Source organism: Crotalus tigris, unplaced genomic scaffold, assembly GCF_016545835.1.
Source record: "Crotalus tigris isolate CLP2741 ecotype Arizona unplaced genomic scaffold, ASM1654583v1 scf7180000024302.2721777, whole genome shotgun sequence".
Taxonomy (NCBI): Eukaryota; Metazoa; Chordata; class Lepidosauria; order Squamata; family Viperidae; genus Crotalus; species Crotalus tigris.
The window spans coordinates 1,676,549-1,703,502 of NW_024100474.1; the positions used below are offsets into that span (position 1 = coordinate 1,676,549).

General features: G+C 39.7%; 1 protein-coding gene across 6 annotated transcripts in view; it reads left to right on the plus strand.

Annotated features, from left to right (window-relative positions):
- Window positions 1–23,814, plus strand: part of LOC120299580 (cullin-9-like) — a 29,722-nt gene extending 5,908 nt beyond the window's left edge. For 3 of the 6 annotated variants that reach the window (XM_039324526.1, XM_039324527.1, XM_039324531.1), the window contains 24 exons: window positions 527–681; window positions 1,258–1,761; window positions 2,104–2,239; window positions 4,909–5,093; window positions 5,736–6,114; window positions 7,865–8,081; window positions 8,999–9,104; window positions 9,687–9,914; window positions 10,298–10,388; window positions 10,494–10,665; window positions 11,049–11,154; window positions 14,249–14,344; window positions 14,477–14,652; window positions 14,951–15,084; window positions 15,187–15,363; window positions 15,633–15,748; window positions 16,811–16,993; window positions 18,302–18,459; window positions 18,765–18,996; window positions 19,315–19,486; window positions 20,264–20,409; window positions 21,243–21,351; window positions 21,575–21,771; window positions 22,908–23,814. In XM_039324526.1, coding sequence (XP_039180460.1) covers window positions 527–681; window positions 1,258–1,761; window positions 2,104–2,239; window positions 4,909–5,093; window positions 5,736–6,114; window positions 7,865–8,081; window positions 8,999–9,104; window positions 9,687–9,914; window positions 10,298–10,388; window positions 10,494–10,665; window positions 11,049–11,154; window positions 14,249–14,344; window positions 14,477–14,652; window positions 14,951–15,084; window positions 15,187–15,363; window positions 15,633–15,748; window positions 16,811–16,993; window positions 18,302–18,459; window positions 18,765–18,996; window positions 19,315–19,486; window positions 20,264–20,409; window positions 21,243–21,351; window positions 21,575–21,771; window positions 22,908–23,192 — 4,460 coding nt within the window. In that variant the 3' untranslated portion in view covers window positions 23,193–23,814. Of the gene's footprint in view, window positions 1–526; window positions 682–1,257; window positions 1,762–2,103; window positions 2,240–4,908; window positions 5,094–5,735; window positions 6,115–7,864; window positions 8,082–8,591; window positions 8,626–8,998; window positions 9,105–9,686; window positions 9,915–10,297; window positions 10,389–10,493; window positions 10,666–11,048; window positions 11,155–14,248; window positions 14,345–14,476; window positions 14,653–14,950; window positions 15,085–15,186; window positions 15,364–15,632; window positions 15,749–16,810; window positions 16,994–18,301; window positions 18,460–18,764; window positions 18,997–19,314; window positions 19,487–20,263; window positions 20,410–21,242; window positions 21,352–21,574; window positions 21,772–22,907 lie in introns of all 6 variants that reach the window. The other 3 variants (XM_039324529.1, XM_039324528.1, XM_039324530.1) reach the window with 3 other exon arrangements.
- Window positions 23,815–26,954: the final 3,140 nt, after the last annotated feature.

The following is a 26,954-nucleotide window of genomic DNA, read 5'->3' on the forward strand; positions in this document are numbered from 1 at the left end:
GTATATCTAAATTAATGAAAGGAAGGGCTATGGGTGGCTTGATAGCAGTGTTCCAATATCTCAGGAGTTGCCACAAAGAGGAGGGGTCAAGCTATTCTACAAAGCACCTGAAGGCAGAACAAGGAGCAATGGATGGAAACTAATCAAAGAGAAAACCAAGCTAGAATTAAGGAGAATTTTGACAGAACAATTAATCAGTGGAATGACTTGCCTTCAGAAGCTGTGGGTGCTCCAACACTGGAGGTTTTTAAGAAGAGATTGGATAACCATTTGTCTCAAATGGATCTCCTGCTTGAGCAGGTGGTTGGACTGGAAGACTTCCAAGGTTCTTTCCAACTTTATTATTCTGTTATTCTGTCCTAACTTGCAGGTCATTCTGTTTAAATTTGTTTATACTATGAGGCTTTGTTCATAGCTCTTTGTGAGCTAAAAAAAAGTTGCTTCTACCCTGCTATGGGATTAGATTTTTAAGATTGTTGGAGAACAAGTAAGGAAAGAACATACAAGTTTTTTGTTTTGTTTTTAGGAAGTAGAGCCTATGTTCTTCTGTCCCTGAGCCAGCAAGATGGTATTGAACAACAAATGGACTTCGATAGTCGCTATACCCTTCTTGAGCTGTTTGCAGAAACAACATCCTCTGAAGAGCATTACATATCTTTTGAAGGGATTCCTCTTCCTCAGGTACTAATTGACAAAAGGTTTTGGCAAAGGAGTGTGGTCCTCTTTACTGATGAGGCATCTTCAATTTAAAATCTGAATTATAAAGAATTCCGAGTCAGTTGTAAAGAGAATGTAATCTTCAGCAGCTGGTGATAAATATAGAAGCTGTACTTATCTTGCCTTTCAACTGGCAAGCTTAATGTGGTTAACTAAATCAGTTTTGCATAAAGAAATGACAATTTTATCACCTGCATTTGTCATTACCTATAATGACTGGTATCTGATGAAAATAAATGGCTGACACTTACTTCTGCTGCTAGCATTTTGTTGATGTCAAATAGCTACAGTTAGGGAAATCCTGAACTGTTCTCCTTTTAGTACCCTATCCCCTGTATGTCCTCCCTAAATTATAGTGAATAAAATTAATAAATGGAGGGATAAAAAGCCATGATGACATTTGATTGGAAAGCTACTAGAATTCAAGAATATGTCAGATACATATTAAAAGGTGAAAGTTTTTAGGGGGTGAGCTGTAAGCTATCCTGCCTTGAGGCAGTAGCAGAATTATTGGCAATGGACATGATCTTCTTGTTTCAGATTCCAGGAAAACTGCTGTTTTCTCTAGTAAAGCGTTATCTATGTGCTACCTCTCTTATGGACAAACTCAACATCACAGAGTGGGGAGATGAACAGGAACATTGCATGCCCTCCAGTGCAGATTCAAAGAGAAAAAAGAGAACACAATGTGAATTTGACTTCAGCATGGCTATGGCCCACTTCATTTCAGAGTTAATCCAGGTTATGGGATGGAATCAGAATCAAGAGCTTTGCTCACTCAGACAAAAGAAACGATGTCAGTCAATCTTCCAACCCAAAATTCCAGCCTGCGTCACCATCCCATCAGCTGCAGAGGTGCCCCAGAAAGAACACAGTGCTTTCAAGTTGCATTCAGCCTTTCCTAGTCGTAAGGACTACGTGGAATATTTGCGAGAGAAGTTGGTGCGTGGCATGCATGTGCGTATGCTGGAGAATTATGAGAAAGTCAGTGCAGGAGATGAGGGCAAGTTTCTTCACAGCAATAATGGCACACCACCTGTGCAGGTACTACAGTGTGTGGGAGGGTAGGGACATCCTAGTGATGAAATGATGTTGAAGGAGTGATACAAAAAGTTGTTTTTTAGGAATCCTATTGAGTTTCTCAAACTACTGTGTTTCCTAGATTGGCATAAAAATTGCATCTGTATTCAAAGAAAGCTTGTAGCTTGATTGATAATTGTTCTGTAAGGCACTTGGTATGTTAGCCCTTGTTTATAGGGGAAGAATTCTTTGTGTTGTGGAGTTTATGATTCTAGACCAAATTATAAAGAAAGCGATCTGTAAGCACCTGAAAACAATGCAGTAATTTCCAGATTCATGACATTTTATAGCTCTATAATTTTCCAGGTTTATTGGGAGTCTCTGGGCCGTACATACTGGGTTCATTGGCACATGATTGAGATTGTTGGTTCATCGAGAAATGCAGAGCAAAAAGCCCAGGAAAAGGGATCAACTCTTAGAGAGCTTCTGAGACAAAACACAGGTAAGATTCTGCTGGACTTTTAGATATCTTTTCACTAAATTGCTAAGTTACTTTAAGAGTGTTCTCTGCTTCTGAGCTTCAGTTTTGTTGTTTATGCCAAGCCTGTAGACTGATTTCAGTTTTCTCAGTGCTTACTTTGCTGTTCAAGCAGATAAAATGCTAAAATAATGTTTGTCAGTCTCCCATTATTGGGAGGAATCATGGTTTAGTGATAGAACATGTGTTTTGCATATAGCTAGTGCAGTATATATGTGCAAATTAAAAAGGGAGCATGTTACAGATGATAGGGCAGAATTTTCTGTATCTTAAGTCCTGAAGAGCTTCTTCCAGTTCAAGTAAACAATGTGAATTAGATCAGCTTCCTAGGTCCCTGTACTTCTTTTGCCTATTTCTGAGCAGGTGAAGTTCACAAGTCAATATATTGAAGGTGAGGAAGAAGCTAAAATTTGGTTACAGTCAGTCTTGACCCTTCAGCAAACCTCCTCTCGCAAATCTCAAAGCATTCAGAACTGTTTTTACTGGATGGGATTCAGATATCTGATATAAGAATCAGATATGGAGAGATGCTGCTCGTGATGTGATATGATTAAGGGATATAATTAGCTTTCAAATTGTGCCTAAACTGTAGGTTCTTTCCTCCCTGATTGCATGTAGCACTTAGATACAGTTTACAATTGGTGCAGTTTATATATCCCTCAACACCATAAACAGTAAAAGAGGAAGTAAAGACGAAGCAGTTTATATAGTTTTGATTTCTGGGCTAATGTACTAAAATGTTATGGAAAACAACCCTGGAATCTATAGCATCATTCTATAGCTGGCTAGAGTAGCTGTCCAATCATCATCATCATCATCATGGATGATTTAATTCAAATTACTTAAAACTTGGATTCAATGCTGTTTTCAACTCTGAAGAGACTTAAGTATTTAAGTCCAAGCAATCTATACAGGTAGTCATTGATCTAGGACTTAACCTATTAGGGTTGTAAGTGTGACAGCTGTTAAGCGAGACCCTTGCTTAACAACCCCCGATGTTTGCTCTCCCTGATGCAGTCATTAAGCATATGTGCAGATTGTTAAGCAAACACAGGGTGCTTCAGGAATGGGGGAAGGCCCTGGAAGATCTAGTACAGGCCTAGGCCCACATGTCCTGGGCTTCCTAAGCCTCTCCCCCTACATCCTATGGTCTGTTTTCCCATTGTAGGGTCCTGAGATCTTCAAAAGGTAAGTATGTGATGGGTGATGGGAGTGTGGGGTACAGGACCAAGGCCTACCCGGTGAGGCAGGATGGGAGGAAGAGAGATGGGAGTCCACTGCAGCATTCCTGTGACCAGTCATAAGAGCAAATAATTGCAGAAATGCTGCAGCATCCATAACTTCAAAATGGAGTCGGAAGTAGCTTTGTTGTAATTTTGAATGGTTGCTAAGTGACTGGTCGTTAAGGAAGGTCTACCTGTAGTATGAATACAATACTGCTAACTCAAATTATTTAGACTTTCCAAAACATGTAGAAAGAAGATTGTCCTTTCCTGGCCCCACTTTCTGTTATTTTGCCTGGCGTTCACATGCCTGTGTGAGAGAAATAAGGTTTTAACATTCTGCATTTGGGCAAGTAAAAAGTAGTTGTTAAAAATGGAACAATTTTCCTATCACAGATATCTAGGCATCTTTTCTTGGAGGTATATGATGAGATTTCAGCCTTTCCTTGGGAAACAGACCAAATTTAAAATAAATGAATAACAGTGAAAACAGAATCTTTTAAACAGAATTTTCAATGTTACATATAAAGATAAAAACAATGTGTCTTAACATAGCACCAACAACTATGTAATAAATTAAAATTCTAAAGCTAGACATTTAGGCTAGAGTATTTATCTGTTTCTTCCCAAAACATCAGGCTTTCTGAAGCAAAAAAGAAAAAAAAAACATTTTTCCTTTCTTTCTGGTTTTCCCTTTTTTCCCCAAGAATGCCACACTTTTACCTGAAGCTGTGAGGAAATCCATGATCTCCCCAGCCTCCATTCCCTGTTGAGATGAGAAAATGTATTTTCTTTGTTTGAGCTAACACAGTAAAGCTAATTTAATATTGGCCAGAAAGTTAACGGCACAAAATTATTAACTTGGAGAGTAGTTTAGACTTAGTTATTAAGTTCAATGAACTTACCTTATATTGGCAAAGTTCAGTCTCAACTTATTTAACAGTGTATTGTTTTTCTATATATTTACTTTTTAATCTGTTAGGGATATATACATTTGATATATTTACTATTTGAATGTTTTTGTAATCAGGATATGGATGAGGTATGCCCAGCTGAATTCATTTACGTAATTGATTATTAAAATATGAATATATTTACTAATTATGTTGGTTTCTCATTTTTCATTATTTTCTTAACTGCTACTCTAATTGTACATTAATAGGATAATATGTAGGAATACCTACATACCTATGTAGGAATATCTACATATACCTATGTAGGAATAAATCAGATTGAGTATAATGAGGCTTACTTTTAAATAGACATGTATGAATTTAAGTTGCAATAGCTATAGAATTAAGTTGCCTATTAACATGTAGCAGAAAGTCCTATTATGAGATTTCTGTTTTGATAGCACCATTTAACTTGAGTGTCTCAAGAAACCATATAGCCATTTTTCTTTATTTCCAGTTAACCAGTCAAGATATTGCCAACCGCTCAATGAATTATATTCTTTACCATGCCTTACGGATCATTTGAATAAGGACTGTGGGACTCTAAGTCAAGCTGAATGGTGGGAGCTACTTTTCTTCATTAACAAGCTTGAATTCCATAAACATCATGAAGTTGTTCATTTCATCCAGCAGAATCAGAAGGTAAAGAACCAAGAAGAATCAATCCAATCAGAAACGGATTTCAAGTTAATTCCTAGTTGCTTAATTTTATGTGAGGACTCATACACTGTCTAGGCTGCATTGTTGCAAAAAAGTAATTGTATTACAAGTTCAGCAGCATCATATCTGAAAAGTATTTATGTATGCCTTGGGTTACATTCTGTAATCAGAAAGTTAGATACTGGGCCCTGAATCTTTAATATTTAAGATAAGCCCAAAACAAACTGGATCTATGTGGATACTTCCAGAGTCAGTGAAGCTAATTTAAGACACCAGCTCCAAATTATTCGCATACAGTTTTGAATTTTCTGAAGATCCAATTTTCAGATCACCTTCAAACCAGTTCTGTGAACAACGCATTGGTCCAAAAGTTGACAATTTGCTTGAGGATGATAGAAATTGAAGTTCAAAAAAACTGGTGATATTAGGTTGTCTACCCCTAACAGTCATCCAAATTAGCAAATCATGAATAACTTTGGTGCTCTAGACTCAAGGGCCAAATTTCCAAGATGGATTAGCGAACTCTCCTAATCTTCTGATTTTATGGGGTTTTGGTGGTGTTCTAGGTAACTGGTAATAAACTGCAAAAGGAACTCTGTGCTTTTATTCTCTCTGCATTTCAAGCTATCAAGACTAAATGAAGAGGATCTGATCCAGATGTGTGTTTCAGTAGAATTGGCTCAGAAAATACTGCAGCTCCTGAACAAGCATTGTCAGGGCACCACACAAATTGAACTGCAGAACTCTCATGTCTACTTCAAATATTTCTTTAGCAAGGGAGGTACAGAGCAGAACTGCACAAATGCAGAAATGCTCTCTGCAAATTATGATGATGACCTTTCTGAAGCCATGAAGTCCAAAGAAACAAAAGAAGGTACACTGCCTGATAGAGTGTCTTCTCCAGCTCCATTTGCAGTGAAGGAAAGTGACAGACGACTGATTAACAAATTTCTCAAAATAAAAGGACTCTCTTTCCCAGACACATTGGATGAGAAAGTGAAAGGTAAGTGCCAGGCAGTATCAGATATATTAATTGATTAGAGGAACTACAGAACTTAGTTGCATTGAGGATTCCTAACTCTCTCTCTGTAATATACTGTAACTATGCTTTGAATTTGAAAATGAAATAATTCAGCATATAGCTTTCCATTTTATAGCCAAGTTTGCTATTAGAACTTGATTTGATATATCAGGACTCATGGCTATTAGCACCCAATAAAACATGCTTTGTATTCATGTACAATATTCTGTGCCTCCCACTTTTGCTCCACATTATTGACTGCAAGTGACAAAAAATAACAATAATTGATATCAGAGTCATCTTGTGGTAAGATGGTCGACAAACATATTTAATAAATAAAACAAATCAATAAAAATTGATATCCCACTACAAATTCATATTATTAGATTTATGGAGTTAAAGAGATCCTAAATAAACTTCAGTTTGTTTCCTGTAGTGTTTGCATAGTATTAGAGCTGACTGAAAATTTGCAACAATTATTTTAAAGCACATTTCAAATTTTGAGACTATGTTATGAGTAGTCAAGCAAATTCTCTACTGGGGCCGAGTTTCCCACTTCGCACATTGCCTGGCATATCTGATTTAGCCAGTTATGAAGCCCAATTTATCACAATGGTGTTTCACACTTTCTTGAGAACTCCCCTCCATCCTATGACCATTAGAGAGTCATATGAGGTATGAAATATAGTAAAAATAAGGAAGGTGGCCCTAGCTATATTGGCATTCCCCCAGTGCTGTTCCAGATTGCAATTTTAGAGACTCCACTAATAACAACAATAACAGATTAAATGTATAGCCACCCAAGTCTTAACAATTATGGATGGTTTACAAATTATTAAAACATTTAAAAAAACAAGGAACAATATAAAAAAACCCAAAATGGCAGACAAAACAAACATGGTTGGTATTCCATTGTAGGAAAAGCAATGGGTTGGTGAAGTAAATGAAGTATTGTTATAATTATGTAATAAGAATTGCTATGACTTCAAAATACAAACTGTCTTACTGTAAATAATATTTGAGTATTTCAAGAAGGTAACAGTATTTATATCTGTTTGAAGATCAGTAATAATATTGTCTTAAATAATAGAGAGTCCAATGTATACTGTAGGTTGCATGTTAAACCTAGTTTTTGTCTCAGGGCAATTGCAGTGTGCTGTGATGTTGGAAGAAATTACCTCAGTTCATTGTCATGGATATACAGTATCACTCTGATTGCTCTTTGACTTGCTGGCACCAATCATCTATGCAGGAAGATAGTTCTTGTTAGATTGGCCCACTCCATGTGTCTGATTTAGGTTTCAGAGGGAGCTTTGGGTTTTCCCTGAAGATCTGTCAGACAGTTCATCTGAAGCTTTAATTGCAGCCTAGAATAGGCAGGAGACAGGATCTGGACTGGATTGCTTCTATGCAGCCTCTCTGTGTGCACCAATTCCTCGGTTCTTCAAGGAGCTCCAGAAGATGAAGTGCAAGAAGTGATGCCTAGAATATCTGTGAAGAAAGACAAAGAGTGAATCCAACCAAACATGAATGAAAGCCCATACATGGGCCTATATCATGGCAATAAGGGTAAAATGTCTTTATTCCCCTGCGATTATTGAATTATACCAGTAGCTGCTCAGTGGCCCTGTTCAGAGTAACATACTCCCTGTTTGGTGTGGGGGAGAGCTGCAGGATCATCTGCAGGAAGCATTTCAGTTATGTATTCCCAATGTTTTACCTCCCCAACTAGATTCTGCAGCCTTCTTTAATCTTAACATCACAAAGCTACTGAGTAGTCTTCAGACAAACAGTGTTTGGAAGGAGATGGCAATGGTGCTCCAATGCTGCCTTTCTGACAAAGGTACCATTTTTGAGGAAACTAGTCATGAGTTTCTGGTAAATGTGCTGATTCAGAAAGACTTGACACAGCAGGAATCTGAAAAAGAGATACAACTGGGAATGTTAAGGTAAGGCTACTATGTCTCAGTAGTAATGTATGTGTTTTAAGTGTATACGTTCCTATTTGGAATTCCTAGAGATGAAATGAACAATAAGCGGACTTCCAGCTATTGGACTTAATTAAGTCAACCAGTATAGCCAATGGTAAAACATTGTGGAAGTTGTAATCTAACAACAATTGTACTGTAGTACAATTACAGTAATACAGGTACCTCTCCTTTCAATACAAGATATCTTAAATTCCATCTAGTCTAGTATTCTCACCCTGAAAGTTTTCTTCAGAAAGGAAGGTGATTTGATGCCTTGCAGATGTTGGACTACAACTCCCACACCTTTGGCTACACTGATTGAAATTGAGGACTGGACTACCGTATTAGGATTATTAGGAGAATGAGGTATGTTCATTTGCTGGTGAGCACATTTAGAATTATGTTACTCGGTAAACTGGCAGTACTCTGATTTAGGCTATAATTTGAATCTACAGAAGGAGTAATCAAATTCTTTCCTATATTTATCAGGAAATATTAATGCTGCTTCCATCGTGCAAATATGGTAAGGATGTCTTTTACAAAATGCAAACCATTTTAGAACATGAATAAAGGAAATTAATCTTTTGGAACAATCTAGAAATGAACAAAAGGGGGAGGGAAAACAAGCCCATCCAACCAATGTAAAATTTGCCTGAATTTTGCTTTTCCCACCTTCTGCAATTCTGAAGAGTAATGCAAAAATGTCCACATGCAATGTAAATATAAAAAAAGTTAAAATTTCTGGAGACAGAAAAATGCTTTTTGGTGGCTACAAGACTACTTGCACTTTTCAGTTAGATTACAACGTGATTAGTATAAGAATTGGTCGCTTTTGTTTTAATATGTATATTTAAAGTGCTTTTTCCGAAAGAAGCTACTTTTCTTTTTTGATCCAGGCTTTTGAACAAGTGTTTGGATAGTTCATGGAAGGATGTAGTACCCTGGCATAAATGCATTGAGCCTTGCTTGTCTTCCATAAACAGCCACATAAATGATCAAGAGGTGAGACAGTGAAAATCTAGGAGTACCAACCAGAATCCACATTTATGGTATGGTCTCATAGTTAGATCATTATCTGCTTGTTTTTCCAAGCATTTGTACGCATGTCTTTTTCACCAAAGAAGAGGTAAAATGCATCCTGCATTTTTTTGTCTTTGTTCCAATCTTTTGCAAACAGTGATTTTTTTTTAATATGCTGAAACTAGTACTCTTTGTTTACTTTTATTGTATTTATTGCTGAAGTTGCTTTTCTGTTTCTGTTTTGCTCTTGCAGTATGTTTTTTGCTTTTATATTTTAAATGGTTTTTGTTAAGTTTTATATTTGCCAGTTCCGGCAATTGTTAAAAAAAATTGAGAGAGAATTATTTAGTTAAATGAAATGTCGAAGTCAGATAAGATCTGTAAATGTATTTTTAGAAAATGCAGAAAAATATATTGTTCAAAATTCTACTGCCTTGATTCCTTAAAATCTCCTTTTAATGGATTGCTCTTTAGAAAAGATGTCTAAGAATGAGTTGGGGAATGAGGCATTAAAGCCATATAGAAAACCTTCAGGGACTAACTATTCATGCTTTATGTTTGCAGATTGTTCAAGAGTTCATTAAATTCTTGCACCGTCTGGCCTTTGACAACAAAGACTGTGCTGTTGTAATGTGCTCTTCTAGCATCCAGGAAGCCTTGAGCAAAGTTGTGGAGAAACACAGCTCCAGCCTCTCTCTAGTGACAGAACTGAGGGACCTCATGAATAACTGTGAGAAGCCAGCTAGCCTTTATCAGAAGATGACAGCCAGCATCCTAGCTGGCTGCATCCAGGTGAATCTTTTCTTCTTTGGCGGATAATGTCTAACTTCAGGGAGCAGGTTGAGGATCATAGCTTCTTGGTAACATGGTGCTCTGATTTACTTTTATCCAAAGGAAATTTAAAGCAATCTCATAGACCTTCAGAAACCCTTATACAACTGGATGCTTTTCACATAAGTCAGATTACTGCTCTTATACAGTGCAATCATTGACAGTGCTGGCTGGGAATGAAAGGATGTGAAGTCCAATATTTCTGAAAGTCCAATAATTCAGAAAGCATTGCCTCTCAGCCTAAATACGGGATTCTTTTTTCCAATGTTACTCTGCTGTGTTGTTTGGCCAATTCTATATCTTGGCATTTTTTTCTTTTGTCTCCTCTCCAACATACTTTACAGATGGTTCTAAATCAGATAGAAGAACACAGGAATAGCCATCAGCCTATCAGAGTTCCATTTTTTGATGTATTTCTGCATTATCTTTGTCATGGTGAGCATATTATTAGTGTTGGAGTTTTTAGATAACTCATTCCTTCAGAGGTTCTTCTAGCTTCTCCCCCGCCTAGATTTCTTCAATATTTTCTTTTGTGCATAGGCTGCAGCACTGAAGTAAAGGAAGACAAGTGTTGGGAGAAAGTAGAAGTCTCCTCCAATTCTCAACAGGCCAACAAGTTAGTGGATGGAAATGTCAAAACCTACTGGGAGTCAAATGGCACCACTGGCTCCCACTACATCAATGTTTACATGCATCATGGTGTCCTAATCCAGTGAGTGTTTGCATGAACCAGGAAGAAGGCTTTGAAACAAGGAAATTTGGGGCAAAGAGGTTTTTTTTGCCCCTGAACTGTAACTTATGGGCATAATAAGGAAAAATCATTTCTGTCATATTTACTAAGCCCCTTAAAAGAGGAAAGAGTACACACAAATAAGTTATTGTTTCCTTACTGAAATATCTAATAGTCCTGGATCAACAAAAATATCATGATGGCTCAGATGCCAAATGGAATTATGATTTTCTTGTTCAGCCAGACCTGGGCAATTGGGTAGCTCACATAGAATAAAAAAGGTGTGTCTTTATATTGTGAGAAAGATGGGCTTTTTAGTTGGGGCTTGGTTCTTACTCTGAAACTGTTATTCTTGGCTTGTACAGGCAGATGTCACTATTGGTGGCCAGCGAGGATTCGAGTTACATGCCAGCCCGGATTATAGTTATGGCAGGAGAGAGCACTTCCAGCATCAACACCAAGCTCAGTATGGTCAGTCCTATGGACTTCCTCAATAACCTACACTTCAACAACCAGAGGGAAGAGCACAAAGCTCTTCAGCCTGCCTTGAAAGGATTCCACTATGAGGAATACTTTTCAGGAGAAAGACTATAGTTTTGCATGAAGTCTGCAGAAAGTCCCTGATTCAGTCACTCATTCATTATATTTATATCCCATATAGCTTGTATTATCATTATATCATTTTATATCCTGAGTCTCTGAGGGACAGCCAGTCTCTTCATGACCTCTACCTATCTGCTAAGAGCTAGCAGAATTGGCTGCTATAGATACTTTCAACTAAAGAATGTCATTTATTGGGACCCAGGGCATAAGCTATCTCTCTCATGGCATCTGTGCTCTGGAATGAGATCCTCTCAGAGATTCATGTGACTCCCATTCTCATGGTGTTCCAAAACGCTTAAAAACCCTGTGGTTCTTCTGGGTCCTGAGTAGAACCAAAACATTGTTAGATGAGCTTTCGGATTTAGAATGTCTGGATGGTTGATGGTTTTTGGAATATTTTATATAAAATATTTTGTATATTGTTGTTTGTCTTAAATTGTGAGCCACCAGAATCATGTTCAGGCATCTAATCTAAATGTCCAAGATGGAAGGTATAATTCTGTAACAGTGTAAATTACTAGTAATGATTTGTCAGAAGTCAGGTATTAAAGATAATGCAGAGATCTGAATCTGTTTCTTCCCAGTCTTGGACTAACCTATCAGCCATTTAACAGGAACAAATAGCAGATGATGGAGGACCATTGCCTGGGTAGATAAAAGATTTGTAGTGTCTTTGTCTCATGACCACAGCTAGCATTTTTTAAAAAATGCTAAAAAAACCCAAATGACTGTCAGACTTGTGACAGCATCTTCATTTGTGATGCTGTGCTCCAATATGATTCACTTAGGTTTGCCTTGTTTTTTATATAACTCCAGATAGTATGGCAACCATGATTTATTCTTTATGCAATGTGTAAACTCATTTATTAAGGCCTGGTCAACAAACTATTATTAAAGTATCATCTCACCTAAAATACAAGTTTCCCAGAGGAAGGAGAAGCAAAGAGAACATATATATGTAAGTGAAGTGAGAATACATTTTCTTCTGAATATTCAAGTATAAAATGTTAACTTCTCTATCTCTGTATGTGGAGAACAAAGAAAGCTGTGAGAAATGCTCCTGCCATTTCTCCAGGTGGACTTCCATAACCCCCCAGCTGCTTTGCATGGGGCAGCTTGTTTTTTTTCTTCTACAAGTTAGTGATTACTGTGAGTTATTCAAGGTTGTTTATGGAAAAGAACCTTGGCTTTGGCAGTGAGGCTTAATGGCAAAAAATGAATCTATTTAATTGTTTTAAATACACCCTGAGAGATTAGCAGGATATGTGAACAGAGTCCCTTTGGATCAGACATAGACTTACCTTGTCCCAAATGGCCCACTGGCTGCCAGGAGAAAGCCGACAAACAGGATGTGAAAGCCCAGCATCTTTCAGTTCATGTTTCCCAGCAACTGGTAAAAAGGCAAATTGCCACTGCCTTTGTTAATGGCAACTGTGGATAGCTTTATCCTCTGTAGATTTGTCTAATCCCCCTTCAAAATCATGTGCAGTAGCAATTTCTTATGTAAATCCTTCCTGTTATCTGTCCTGAATCATTTATAATGAAGATCCTGAATTTGAATATATATAGTGTTTGTTGTCTCCATTTTTGTCCTTAACCTACTATTTTTTTATAAGTTGTCTCCTTCCTTCCTAGTTCATTTACCATTTTAGTTAATTCTTTGTGTGTTACACTCTTCGGAGGGATACAATCAGACCAGTTTTTAAGGGTAGTTAGATTATGCATTTATAGGGAGACATACATTGGCAGTCATAGTTTTAATTATTTCCAGCACAAAAGATTTGGTTTTAGGTGTGCTGAATTGATGTTGCCATTAAACTGTTCACTCTGTCTCATGATGCCATTTTTGGATATTAACCATTCACTCAGATATCATTAGTAGTTATACAAGTCTAGAATGTTCAGCTATCATTCTACAGTTGTTCCCATCATGTAAGGGCTAAGATGAGAGAAAGCAAGAACCAGCCATTTCCAGATGCAGAGAATCAGTCTTTAAAACAGTTCGGCTGTCTCCCAAGTCCAGCTCTACCACAATCAAATATCCTTTAATTTGTGAGGGCAAGGAAAGCATCTATATTTTAAACTCTGGAGCACAATCATATAGATAAGCTATGAAGATTCTCAGTCATCCAGGTCATCATTTTTCCCTCAGAAAAATCTGTCCAGTTGCCTTTTCAAAATAAAAACCACTTTTGTATAGATAAACTCTGATTTCCTTGCACATGTTGTAAGACAAATCACGTTGTATATAATGTTTATTCCAGTCTGTAGAATAGATTTTACTTTAGTCAAATCCAGACAGAAAATCTTCTACCAAAATAAACCAACCGCTGACTTGAAGAGCTTGAAGAGCTCAGATTCACTGCTGGGTCCTAGTGTGAAGCCTGACACAAGGAATCACATTTATTATTTTAAAATCTGTACTCATAACTTTGAAGAGACTGGAGTTTGGAATTTCGTTCCTTCCAATAAAATAATTTGTTGTCTTCAGTACACAAGCCTACCTCACTGCTCATTTAACTTCAGATGTAATTCTTTAAATACAATTTATATAGATGCTTTAAAATTCTATACAGAAAGCATTCTGCTTATTGATGATCAGTCAGCTTGCATTTCTATGGCCTTGAATTTTTATTTAACCAGCCTATTGGGGGTATTCAGATACATTGGGACATGTTCAGAATGTTGTGTTTGTAGAAATGCCCCTGATGCCATATCATTCTACAACCTCAGATTTTTGTGGTCTCTTCAAATTTCTGTCGTAGAAACTGACTTTTTGTTTTTTTACTCTGAAAGGCCTGTTTGTTAAGGGCTTTTGTGAATGGACATTTTGTTCATACCATTTCAGTCAGGAATTGGATTCTTGTTCTTTTTTTTTTCTACCTGAAGAATAGGAATTTTCACCATATCATCATCAAAGTTTCATTAACACAGTTGATATCCTTTTTTTTTCTCCCCAAAGGTAAATGTCCCACCTTTATCTACCAGAGTGATCCTATTGGAGAACATGACCCACTTCTGGCCTATCATACAGATCAAGATTAAGCATTGCCAACAGGTAGGCAGATGTGCTTTCCTTCTGTTCCTATAGTAAGAGCAACTGTCTAGTTGGGAAGGAAGCAGACATGATGCACGTGAAGTATGCCAGATTGGAAGTCTGACTTAGAATAGTACCGTATGTTATTTGCAGGGTGGCATTGACACACGTGTGCGTGGCATCGAAGTAACGGGCCCCAAACCCACTTTCTGGCCCATCTTCAGGGAGCAGCTATGCCAGCGCACACACCTCTTCTACATTACCAAAGCACACACTTGGTGCCAAGAAATTTCAGCAGATCAGATACAGTTGCTGCAACTTTTTAACAGGTCAGGCCTTTCCTAATGGAAGTCTTTTGTCCTTTAGAGGTGGGGAGCTGGCCAGGGAGTCAGCAAAGACTCTGTCTCAGAGCACTTTCCTAGATCACAAACTGCTTAGTGGGAGAGCATCACTATTCTCGGGATATCTTTGCCTCTCCTTATCCTGTTTATTAATATCCATCATATTGTCCAAACTCCTGTCCTCCCTATCATACCCATTTACTTGCTATACTGAATCTATATGTACTAATTCTTGTTTGTTTTCCCCAAAATAAAAAGCTCAGTCTGCACCCCTTTCCGAATGCAGGTTGAACAATGCTTTGTGCCATGAGGAACTATTTGCCATTCATTTCCTTCCTGATGACGAGGCTGCCCAGTTTCTAGGCAAGACCTGTTGGGAAGCTCTGATCACTCCCTTGGTGCAGAGAATCAGTTCTCCAGGTATGGGCTCATCTCCAGTCACAAGTCTTGGCAGTCTTTGCTCTTCCTCTTTCTCGGCAATCTTGTGGATTGCTCTTTTTTTTTCTTTTTCTGGTTTTCTAGGCCCCAATGGTACCAGCCCCATGTCTTGGCTCCTAAGCCAATACTTGGAAAACCTGGAGGCAGCCACAAGCCAGACTATTACCTTTAATTCCCGTGTTCGGCGTCTGAGCCATCTGCTGGTACATTGGGATCCCAGTGGCCCTGAGCCTGAAGAACTGAAGTCTCCTATTCAATGCAGTGAGTCCTCTTCCATGGGACAAATAAAAGTATTAAAAGGGGCAGATGATCCTCACAAAGCTAAGAGAGGGATGATAATGAAGATGGGAATTCCATGAATATATTGTCTGGTATTAGAGGAGGACTGTGGTGGGATGGAAGAGTAGCAAATCATTCTTGATCAGGGGAAAACTTTAAAGGACTCAGAAAATTGGAGAGTGTTACTTGGCTGTCTATTGCTTCTCTATCCCAGAAGCCTTCCTAAATGCTGTATAAATTTCCCTTTGCAGATAGGAAGAATGCCAAGAATAAGGAGCTGAGATCAGGAACTCTAAAGGTCACAATGAAAAAATCCACCAGTTTGATAGGCATCACACAGTGCTGGAAAGATGTTGTGCAGCAACAGGTAAGAGTAGCTGAAAGTTGATGTTCAGCAACAAGAACAGAACAGAATAAGAGTTGGAAGGGACCTTGGAGGCCTTCTGGTCCAACCCCCTGCTCAGGCAGGAAGCCCTAAAGCATTTCAGACAAATGGCTGTCCAATCTCTTCTTAAAAACTTTCAGTGTTGGAGCATTCACAACTTCTGGAGGCAGGTTGTTCCACTGATTAATTGCTCTGTCAGGAAATTTCTCCTTAGTTCTAGGTTGCTTCTCTCCTTGATTAGTTTCCATCCATTGCTTCTTGTCCTACCTTCAGGTGCTTTGGAGAATACCTTGACTCCCTCTTCTTTTGGCAGCCCCTCAAATATTGGAACACTGCTATCATGTCACCCCTCATCCTTCTTTTAATTACACTAGACACACCCAATTCCTGCAACCGTTCTTTATACATTTTAGCCTCCAGTCCTCTAATTATCTTTGTTGCTCTTCCCTGCACTCTTTCTAAAGTCTCAACATCTTTTTTAGATTGTGGCGACCAAAACTGAATGCATTATTCCAAGTGTGGCCTTACAAGTGTGGTCTCATAGAGTGCGACTCTATACATCAAGAAGGGTGAAGTGGTATAGGACTTTTGCATCTGCTGATGGAAACTGAGCTTTGCACTGACATTATACAGTCAAGCAATTGATGTATATTTCATGTTTATTTATAGTGTGTGTGTGTGTGTGTGTGTGTGCTGCTGAAAGTGAAGGCATCCTTAGTATGACTCTACATCAGGATCTAGAGACTTCAAGAAAGGCCGGTGGGACACCAAATTCTCAAAGGAAAAGTGTCTGTCTGCTTTAGGCTCTGTTGTCCATTTTTATTGTGAAATGAAAACCCAGTGCATTACTTAGGTCTTTGGGGTTATGGAAAGATAGAAAATTAGACATGTTGGCAAAACATTCCAAAATAGCAGTCAGCTGTAAAAAAATTGGTCTTGCATGAAAAAAAGATTTGGTACTGCAAAAGGGTACTTTGAGTTTGGTTCCACTGAACTGGATAGAAAGGTTATGATTTTAAAATATTACATATGTTTCGGTTCCAGGTGAAGCAGTTCTTGAAGTCCTCTTGGCAGGCCCCTGACTTTGTGGAGCGATACTGTGGCATCTACAAGCACCTCTGTACTGCCATGGAGGAGTTGTTTGGGCAGAAGATGTCCTTCTTGTTGGCCTTGAGCGATGGCTTCTCTGAAAGCTTGGTGCAGCTGCCTTTCTTCTCAGCTGTCCATGTGAGTAAGGGATGGATGGTTGGGAACTAAGATGTCTTCATAGAATGGAGGTAGGGAATCTGAGGCTCAAGGCCAGATCTGCTCCCCGAAAAAAATTACAGGGTGTATTTTGGATTTTAAATATACTGTCAAACCTTCTTGAACACCTATGTATCTCTGTCACCTTAAACACAACTGTTTACCTTTAAAATATACTGTGAGACAGGATGGTTGACTGAAACACAATTCTATTATAGGTTAAAACAGGAAAAATAATTCCTGAAATGTATAAAGTTTCTTTTGAATGTACCATGCTCATATATAATTAGTGTGTTTTTTATAAGAAATATAAATTATTTACTGTAACTCTGAATCACACACAAATAAGAAATAGTTGAGCTGCTCATTTAGGAAAGCAAGGTAGCTTCAGAAAACTTTCTATTTTACAGTCTTCCCAATCTCATAATGAATTAACTGTTCATAGCTCATGCTTGACAAACCGTTACGAATAGATAGTTTGAGATAACATTTTCTCTCAAATTCTTGTATAAAAATATTTATCAGTTTAATTTTTTTTCTGAGACAATTTTATATAGGGAAAATGATATCCCAATATCTGTTCACTGTCTTCCTTAACAGCTTTCTGTGATTTTTTCAGAACCTGCCTATTTAAGAATCAAACTTTTTTTGTACTTTTAACAAACCACATTTTATAGGTCTTCCTTGCTTTGAGTTACATTGATACAAGATATCAGAGTATTCCAAATGTAGGTACATTCTGTAAAATTAGCTGTCAGAGGCTGCTTTTAAGAACTATGTGGCAAAAAGCTTTTCCTTGATGTTTTTCTATATTGGTTTGACTAATACTTGCATAAAGATGAAATGATACAAGTGGTGCTTTTCTTGTTATAATTAAATTGTAACTTTTAATATGACACAAGGGAAACTATGGTAATTCTTGACTTATGACTGTTCATTTATTGATGGTATAAAGTTAGGTCTGCCTTGGGAAAAGTCACCTACAACCCATCTTTTGCACTGGCCCTGTGGTCACATGATCACAATTTGGGCACTTGGCAACTTCACATTTATGTTAGTTTCAGCATCTTGCATCAAATGATCACAATTTGCTATCTTCCCAGTCTGCTTCCAAAAGGCAAAGTCAATTGGGCAAGCCAGAATTGCTTAACGACCACACGATTCACTTAACCATATGATTTGCTTAATGACTGTGAGAAAAATTGTTGTAAAATTGGGTCATGTGTGACTTGTTTAATAACTACATCACTTAGCAACCAACACATGGCACCTCCTTTTCTATGACTTCAGGTGAGCGAGAAGTTTGCCCAGTACATTGACCTATGGATCCGAGACAGTTGGACAGATTCAACTAACATAGAGAAGGTGCAGCATCTGCAACAGAGCCTTGAGCCCATCAGTTTCCTGGCAGAATTGGAATTGGCCAACATTTTTGAACATTTCTATCGGTGAGGGAAAGGAAAGGAGAGTTTGCTGCACCTGCAAATAAAGTAGACTGATCTCATGCTGCAAGTTTTTGGGCAGTAGTGGTTAAGCACTTTAGTCTGCATGAAACCATCCTCAAAAATTCAAGTGTGATACTAGATTTTGTTCTGAGGGATAACGGGGCTGGAGGGAGTGGTCAGTCTGATTCTTGGATAATTAGATAGGCCTATATCTCAGAAGCGGGGTGTCAGTGGAGGTATGGGAATGAGTGTAGGCTTATGGGGGAGCTCTGGTTTTTTATTTCACCCAAATTTCCTTGTCTGTTCAGATACTATCTAGGAGAACGTCTTCTGTCTCTGGGTAATACGTGGCTGGAGTCCGCCGTGGTAGAACAAATTGGACTCTGCTTCCCCAGCCGTTACCCTCAGCAGATGCTGAAGAATTTGAGTGAGCTGGAGCAGCAGGAGCAGGAGTTTCACCTTTTTCAGCTCCAGCAGCTTGACAAACATTTCCTGGAAGTTGATCAGCAAGGAAGACTGAAAGAAGAGGAAGAGGGAGAGGTGAGCTGGATAGGAATGCTTCTTCTAGGGCTAAAGTAGGGGTGTCAAACTGCCGGCCCATGGGCCGGATGCGTCACACCAAAACCACACCCACCCCATTGCTGGCAATGGGAAAAAGTCGTGATACATCACAATATGTCACGTGACGTCGCAAGTCTGATGTGTAACCCATGGGCTAAAGTGTAACCCGTGGGCTAAAGTCTCCAAAGTCAAGGCATTTTTTCCCTCTCACATCTTTTTTTCCAGTTGTCAATTTCTAGAATATTCTGCTGTCCTTCAGAAGCCATAAACCTGACACTAGATATTTTTTGCTCCCAGGTGATGCAGGAGAAGTCATTCTTACAGGAAGAAGAGACAGAGGTGAAGGTATTGCTATTGTCTCCCTTCTGCTGGACCATTCCTCCACTGTGCTACCTGAAAGACCCTATCAGGTTTTTCCCCCCATCCCTCAGTCAGCACCTGAGCAAGTTTGCAGACTTCTACATCCAGAGTGAGTATGGCACTGCCCTTAGTCCAAATTTTGTTGGGTCCCTTCTATTTCTTTCCGGCTTAATTGATAGTGAGCAAATCACTATCTTACCAAAGATGATAGAAAAATGACAGAGTTGGGGCAGATTTTTAGAGAGCCAAGCAAACATCAGATTTGATTCTGTCTGGATCCAGGACTAGCATTATGATATCGTTAATATGGGCAGGGAATGGTCTAGTCCTCAAGTCCCAGCACAACAATGTAGGGTCTTGGTATGCCTGCCAGCACACTGCTTCGCATCTGCTGAATTCTGTACCCTCATCTCTTTTTAAAAAAAGGTTCTTAATTAAAGAAAAATGGAAGTTTGTACATCATGTACACCTTTATTTCAATCTATATCTCTAGCTCATATAAAATAATAAGCCACGTAGCATAAATCTGCTATTCTTAGAAGATCAAATGGAGGATGGCTGGCAGTTTAGTGGTTTACCTTCCATGTTGTAAGAATGTTTATAACATTCCGAATGTTCCAATTGAGACAAAAGGTTGGGGACTCCTGAACTAGTTCTTTGATTACCTGAAAGCTGCACATGTGGATGAAATTTCCCAGCCATTATGAAACTAGTTAAATGTAAGATTAAGATGAAAGATTACAACACTTAGCCATTTGATGAGCCGTTTCAGGATGCAGGAGATTTACAACGGTTAGCCATTTGATGAGCCATTTCAGGATGCAGGAGATTGATATTGGCAATCATGCTGGTGTTTCTTGATCACTGATCTTTCCATCTCTTGCAGGTCAGAGCTGCTTTGGGTTGGCGCATACGAAGTCACCACGCTTAGAATGGACTTGGTTGGGCCATGCAGAGCTGGGTTACCAAGGCTGCATCCTGCAGGTGTCCACTCTGCAAATGTACATTCTTCTGTGTTTCAACAGTGCTCAGGTCCTAACCAATGTTCCCTCTAATTTCTCATTTTGCGTGTGTTTTATGCAGCTTTTCCCAAACCAAGTAGAAATTTGTGCACCACAATATGAGTATAGAAATAAAGTGCAAATACATAAGCTAATTACTATCTTAGGTTGAAACCACCTGGGTGACCTTGGGACAGTCTCTCAGCTGTAGGAAGAAGGCAATGGCAAACCAAATGCTGCCAGAAAACTGCATGGACTAGTGCAAGCGACACCAAGAGTTATACCCACAAAGGCTGCAATTGTAAATTGATTCTGGATGTACTCCAATTTGAGGCAATTTCTGTATTACACAGATAAAAGTAGTTTCTCCTTTTTGTAAGTGAAGGAAGTTCTGTCCCTAATGGTGAGAAGTAACTTGTATTCAGCCAGATGGTTTGCTTGATTCAGGCTTCTGTCTTATTTTATAGCTGCTCCCCAAATTAATTGAAAATGCTTAGATTCACAAAACCAATTTTAATGAGAGCTTGTCTATTCTGAGACAGTTAAGAATACTGAAATGTCGTACAATTGTAACAATCTCGACATGATCTGCAGTTTGAGGTTTAAAAGTGTTAATCTGAATTGGATATTATTTTTTTGAAATCTTGGGAAGGTTGAATTGGTTGTGTGTGTGCTGTGTTGGGAATCCTTTTCCCAGGATCTTTTCCGCTTGTCTGCAGTTTACTGCACATTATAATCAGTCTTGGAAGTGGGAATTTCATCGCACTTACAATCTCTCTCAGAATGGGTTTAAAGACTACATGTCACAGCATTCTCCTATCTCATTCTGCATACTCAACCCTTTTTTCCTTCTGTTGGTTTCAGGAAGTTTCTGTGGAGACCCTATTAGAAGTCACGGGTCTCTCCCCTGTCTTCCTAGGTCATGCACTGAAACCCTTGATAAAAGAGAATGGGATCCTCACCCAGAGACAGAGTAAGTGGGGAGGAATATTCTGTAAGAGAGTGAGGATTTTGTCCTTTGGAAGATTAACTCTAGTAAGTTGGGTGGAAATCTTGACTTTGGGCTGCTCCCATGGAGCCCTTGGTTTACCAGCTTCAGTTATGAAACGAGAGCTTTCTGGCTAGGTGTGACAGAAGCAGCTGAATTCTGAAAGGCCCACATTTCTGCCCTTCTAAGGCTGAGCCTTCTTTGCCAGGTATTTTAAGACTGAATGAGGAGGTACTGGGTCATGTGTCTGATCAGCGCCTGTGCCTCTTACCCAAAACGGTGTACCTGAATGCGGAAGAAAAAGTATGCCATGCTTTGGAGAAAAAAAAGAACTTCATCTGCTGCCTCCTCAACCAGATCCTGAAGGAGGAGAAAGAGATACATATTGACAGCCTGGTATTCAAGGTATGGATTCAGCTCAGCTGGTAACCCAACGAAACACTATAATTGGCAACTGAGATTGGAATTTCCATTGCTAAAGTGATGTGGCTGTTAAGTGCTGTGTCACATAACATTGCTCAGTGATGGCAGTTCTAGTGCCAATGGAACCCCAGACCCATGCCAGATTTTGACCGAGGATCACAACATGGAAGAGGCAGGAATCCTAGGCAAGAGGGTGAGAGCTGCTGGCAGAAGAGTACATGCCGTGGGCAGGTTGCTTCAGGTAAGGCCCTGTGGGTGGGTGCTATAGGAGGCCGGGTATATGCCAAGGGTAGGTACTATGGAGTGCTGGTGGGAAGGCAAAAGAATGGTGAGAGCAACTTGCAACCTCCTGCTAGCCTTCCCCTCAAATTTGCTTGTGGGAAGCCAGCAGGGACAGTTGGAAATGGTGGATCACATGATCGTAGGATGCTGCAACTGTTGTAATTGTGACCTGGTTGCCAAGCACTTAATTCACAATCACATGGCCAAGGGCACATTGCAATGGCTACAGTTTGTGATCAGTCCTAAGTTGCCCTGGTTCATGCCCCAGAATAGTGGTGGTGAACCTATGGCATACGTGCCAGAGACGGCACTCAGAGCCCTCTCTGTGGGCACGTGCGCCATTGCCCCAGCCCCGCGTCCCCCCATAGCCCCCTCACCAGCAGCCCCCCCAAAGGAGAGTTGCCCTTGGGGGTGGCCCTCGCAGAGCAGTGCAGCCACCACCAGGGGCAACTCTTGTCCCTCTGCCCTCGTGCCCTGTCATGTGCAGATGATGCTGCGGGGCGTAGGCGGAGGGAATGGCCACCATGGCGCTGCAGGGCCACCTGGGCAACCTGCGGCAGGCCATGGAGGTGGTAGGTGGCCCTGCGGGTGGGCAGGGTGGGGATGGAGCGAGGATAGGTGGGGCGGAGCAGGAGTGGGCAGGGGCAGGGTGGGTGGACCGGGCACAGACCGGGGGCTGGGCAGAGCAGGTGGGGGCAGGGCAGTTTTTGGGCACTCGGTGTCTAAAAGGTTTGCCATTACTGACCTAGAACCATCATAACTTTGAATGTCGCTAAACTAATTGTCATAACCCAAGGATTACCTGTAATTCCATTCATTCTTTTTGCCTCTTCCAGGTAATTGAAGCCTGCCATAAACAGAGATGTGCCTCACCTTCAGATTTCCTGGGAAACGTCTGCAGCAGTGCTGATGTCTTGTCCTGTATATTGTATTTGTTAAATCAGGGTTTTGTCCAGCGCCAGGAAAACTTTCCACAACTTTTACAGTATGTATGTGTAGATATTCCAACCCCAGCACTGCCAAAGAATCAGCCTCAAGTAGTATTTCAGACTGTGCAAATCAAAAAAGTGCCCAGTACACCTTGTATGGAGAAGAAACAAACATTTTCTACATTTAGATAAAATTGGCTCCTGGTATATGTGTGTGTAACAAGCTAGGAAGGTAAACCTAAAAGCTGTTTGTAAAAGCACTAGTTTCTGGTTAGCATGGCAGTAGGGAGTTTCTTGGGTTTTTTTTCCCTTTCTACTGGTTTTTCTACAAGTAGAACAGAATGCTCCAACATTAAAAGCTGGGAAGAACTGACCATGTGATGTTTTCCAGTAATAGGTTTTTTTTCTTCCTGAAAAGAATTGTTCTTCCACTGCCTAACCACAGTTGGGGGATATGACCTGAGCTATAATTCAATGCAACCTTTTTTTCTGTATATCTTGAGCAAAGTGGCTCAATTCTAAAGCCAGACAGTTCAAACCATTCTCCACCCCCACCATGTGCAACTGCTATTTCCAGACTATCGTGTTGCCACAGGATGTAATGAAACCCCATTTTGTTATATGATCCTCATATAATATCCTTATATTCATCCTCATCTTGATGCATGCCTTTTTCCTTAAAGCAATGGACTTTTTCCTATTTATTTGCAGTTGTCTACCTTACAACAAGGAGTGTGTTGTTTTTGTAACTCATGTTAATTTATCTAGAAAAAACACTCTTCAGTCCTTAGTAAAGTTTTTAGCATTTCTGTTTTCTCCTGGGTTTCTTATTTAGACCTTTGCATCCCTGCCTAATAATAGTTAATAATAATTATAATAATGATAAAGCTAGAAGGGAACTTGGAGGTCATCTAGTCCAACCCCCTGCTCAGGCAGGAAACCTTGGGTGCAATCCCAAAACAACTGGAGCACCACTTGAACACCATTGGCATTGACAAATTCGCTATTAGTCAATTGCAAAAGGCGGCCTTACTAGGAACTGCTTCCATCCTGCGACGATACCTGTAATACCATCAAACATCCACATCTGCCTATCCCAGGTCCTGGGTAAGGACTCGATAGGTAGACAAAATGCCAAATCCAGTCTGAACATCTGGCTGACTGTGCGATGATGATGATGATGATGATAATGATGATGATAATAATAATAATAATAATAATAATAATAACAACAACAACAACAACAAAAGCAAGCAAGGGTAGTACCAATAGTCATAGGCTCCTTGGGTGCAATCCCAAAACAACTGGAGCACCACTTGAACACTATTGGCATTGACAAATTCGCTATTAGTCAATTGCAAAAGGCGGCCTTATTAGGAACTGCTTCCATCCTGCGACGATATCTGTAATACCATCAAACATCCACATCTGCCTATCCCAGGTCCTGGGTAAGGACTCGATAGGTAGACAAAATGCCAAATCCAGTCTGAACATCTGGCTGACTGTGCGATGATCGATAATAATAATAATAATAATAAAGTTGGAAGGGACTTTGGAGGTCATCAAGTCCAACCCCCTGCTCAGGCAGGTAACCCTATACTATTTCGGACAAATGGCTGTCCAGTTTCTTCTTAAAAACTTCCAATGTTGGAGCATTCACCACTTCCGGAGGCAGGTTGTTCCACTGGTTAATTGTTCTGTCAGGAAGTTTCTCCTTATTTCTAGGTTGCTTCTCTCCTTGATTAGTTTCCATCCGTGCTTCTTGTCCTGTCTTCAGGTGCTTTGGAAAATAGCTTGACTCTCTCTTCTCTGTGGCAGCCCCTGAGATATTGGAACACTGCTATCATGTCCCCTCTCATCCTTCTCTTCATTAAACTAGACATACCCAATTCCATCAATCTTTCCTTATATGTTTTAACCTCCAGTCCCCTAATCATCTTTGTTGCTCTTCTCTGTACTCTTTCTAGAGTCTCAACATCTTTTGTACATCGTGGTGACCAAAACTGGATACAGTATTCCAAGTGTGGCCTTACCAAGGCATTGTAGAGTGGTATTAATACTTCGCGTGATCTTGATTCTATCCCTCTGTTAATGCAGCCTAGCACTGTGTTGGCTTTTTTGGCAGCTGCAGCACACTGCTGGCTCAATTTAAATGATTGTCCACTAGGACTCCGAGAATCCTCTCACAGTTACTACTATTGAGCAAGGTACCCCCTATACTGTACCTGTACATTTGGTTTTTCTTGCCTAAATGTAGAACCTTACTTTTTTCACCACTGAATTTCAATTTGTTAGATAGCGCCCAGTGTTCAAGTCTGTCCAGATCCTCCTATATCCTAAGCCTGTCTTCTGGAATGTTGGCTATTCCTGCCAGCTTGGTGTCATCTGCAAATTTAATGAGTTCCCCATCTATGCCCTCATCCAGATCGTTGATGAAGATGTTGGAAGAGCACTGGGCCAGAACAGAGCCCTGGGGCACCCCACTACACACTTCCCTCCATGTAGATGTGATTCCATTGAGGACCACACGCTGAGTATGGCCGGTCAGCCAGCTACGGATCCATCTGGTGGTGATGCTGTCTAACCCGCATTTTTCTATCTTATCAAGTAGTAGGTTGTGATCTACTTTGTCAAATGCCTTACTGAAGTCCAAGTAAATTATATCCACAGCATTCCTCTGGTCCTAATTTTGTCACTTGGTCGAAGAATGCAATAAGATTTGTCTGGCATGATCTGTTTTTGACAAACCCATGTTGGCTTTTAGTAATGACTTGGTTTGCCTGTAGGTGTTTGCTGATTCATTGTTTGATTATCTTTTCCAGAATCTTCCCAGGTATTGAGGTCAGGCTGATAGGTCTGTAATTTCCTGGGTCCTTTTTCCCCCCTTTTTTGAAAATGGGAACTACATCAGCTCTTTTCCAGTCCTCTGGTAGTTCCCCAGTGCTCCAGAATCTTTGAAAAATATAGTTCAGTGGTTCTGAGATCACATCTGCCAGTTTCTTGAGAACCTTAGGGTGTAATCCATCTGGTCCTGGTGATTTGAACTCGTCTAGGCTGGACAGATGTTCACTTACCATTTTCTTGCCTATCTTAACTTGTATTTCTATTTTGTTTTTTATGGCACTATTTTTGATAGGTTGGTCTGTTTTTTCCCTTTGTGTAAAGACAGATGCGAAAAACGAGTTAAATAGTTCTGCTTTCTCCCTGTTGCTTGTCACCTTCTTGCCACTTTCACCCACTAATGGACCAATCATTTCCTTCACTTTTTTCTTGTTTTTTACATGTTGAAAGAAGCTTTTTTAAATTATTTTTGATGTTGGTCGCAAGCCTTAGTTCATTTTGAGCCTTAGCTTTTCTCACTTCATCTTTGCAGGCTCGGGCTATTTGCTGATATTCTGACTTAGTTATGTGTCCCTCTTTCCACTTTCTATACTTGTCCTTTTAAATCTTTCAATTGATCAGAGTGTTCTTTATGCAGCCATGCTGGTTTCTTTTGAGAGCTGTTATTTTTTTCTCTTTGTTGGTATTGTGCTAGACTGGGCTTCTATTATCTCACTTTTCAAAATTTCCCAAGCCTCTTGAGTTGTTTTCCCCTGGAGGATTCTCATCCGTGGAATCCTTCCCAAACCCTCTCTAAGTTTATTGAAATTAGCTGTCTTGAAGTCCAAGACTCTAGTTTGACTGTGTTCTATTGCTTGTGCTTCCATAATGTTGAATTCCAATATTGCATGATCACTTCCTCCCAAGGTTCCTATGGCTTCAACACCTTCTATCATTTCATCTCTGTTAGTGAGAATTAGGTCCAAAATGGCTAATCCCCTAGTTCCCTTCTCTACTTTTTGGGAGACAAAGTTGTCTACTAAGTTTGTCAGACATCTGTTTGATCTTCCACTTGGTGCAGAGTTTGTCTCCCAGTTGATGTCAGGGTAGTTAAAGTCCCCCATTACTATTGTG